At 33.2% G+C, this 981-nt stretch overlaps 1 protein-coding gene across 1 annotated transcript in view; it reads left to right on the plus strand.

The window, feature by feature from the left end:
* LTA4H (leukotriene A4 hydrolase) overlaps positions 1 to 981 on the plus strand; it is a gene marked incomplete at its 5' end in the record, with an annotated part of 13781 nt that overhangs the window by 9577 nt on the left and 3223 nt on the right. The window contains 2 exons of the mRNA XM_010139866.1: positions 25 to 35; positions 560 to 614. Coding sequence (XP_010138168.1) covers positions 25 to 35; positions 560 to 614 — 66 coding nt within the window. The remainder of the gene's footprint in view (positions 1 to 24; positions 36 to 559; positions 615 to 981) is intronic.

Consider the following 981-nt stretch of genomic DNA (forward strand, 5'->3'; position numbering starts at 1 on the left):
ATAATTAATCTTTTCCTTCCCTAGATTGCACATGAGTTTTCCAGTCATGAAACAGTTTCTAAACAGGGTGAAAGTCTTCCCACAAACCTTTCATTAGAAGATGTCCTAGTACTATGTAGAAATTGATATAGTTGTATATAGGAGAAAAGATGTTTCTGTTACTATTTTCAATTTTTTTATTCTGGTGGAAATTCATTTTCCTTTGAAAGTTGCCAGAAAAGTTTTTGTTGTTATTTTTTTTTTCCTGACAGTTTGTTACAATATTCTCTTTTCAGCTATAAGCTGTAATATATTACTACCATATATGCTCAGAAGTATTAATAATTTTAGGTGTGTATGGGATCAAGTGGTAGTGTGACCTATGCACAAAGTGCTCCTAACTAAAACTGAAATATTTCATTAGAATAGATCTTTTGTAAATTGTATTAAAATACTGAGTTGAAGTCTACGATGAACAAATGTTAAGCCATTTGAAAATAATTTCTAAACGTTCTTTTAAAAATGTTTCAGGAGCTTTTTGTGTTTCCAAAGTATGATCCTTGTTTTTAATATTTGACAGGTATGATATGACACTAACAAATGCTTGTGTTGCCTTGAGCCAAAGATGGATCAAAGTGAGTGGTTAAAGAATGCTCAGGTGTCTGTATCTCAAAAAGCTGGTTCTCTTCCTGTAAAGTGAGCCATTCTCTTACAAAATCCATGATTTGCTGAGGCAGAGTGTTTTTATGGTGCCAGTATCACTGCTAGGGATTTTGCATTTCGTAGACTAACCTTTCGTCATAGTGTCTGTGGATTTGGTATGACTTCTGTACGTGAAGGGCAGTACATATTTTAACAAGGCACTCAGCCTGCTTTCTGTTGTATATATGTAGTAATCCAACCGAAGATACTCTTGAAACCCTGATATTGTGACTTGATTTAAAAATAAATGCCAAGGTATCTTTACCTTACTGATTATACTGTATTAGCAATAATTTCCCT

This window comes from Buceros rhinoceros, unplaced genomic scaffold, assembly GCF_000710305.1.
Source record: "Buceros rhinoceros silvestris isolate BGI_N320 unplaced genomic scaffold, ASM71030v1 scaffold23367, whole genome shotgun sequence".
Classification (NCBI taxonomy): domain Eukaryota; kingdom Metazoa; phylum Chordata; class Aves; order Bucerotiformes; family Bucerotidae; genus Buceros; species Buceros rhinoceros.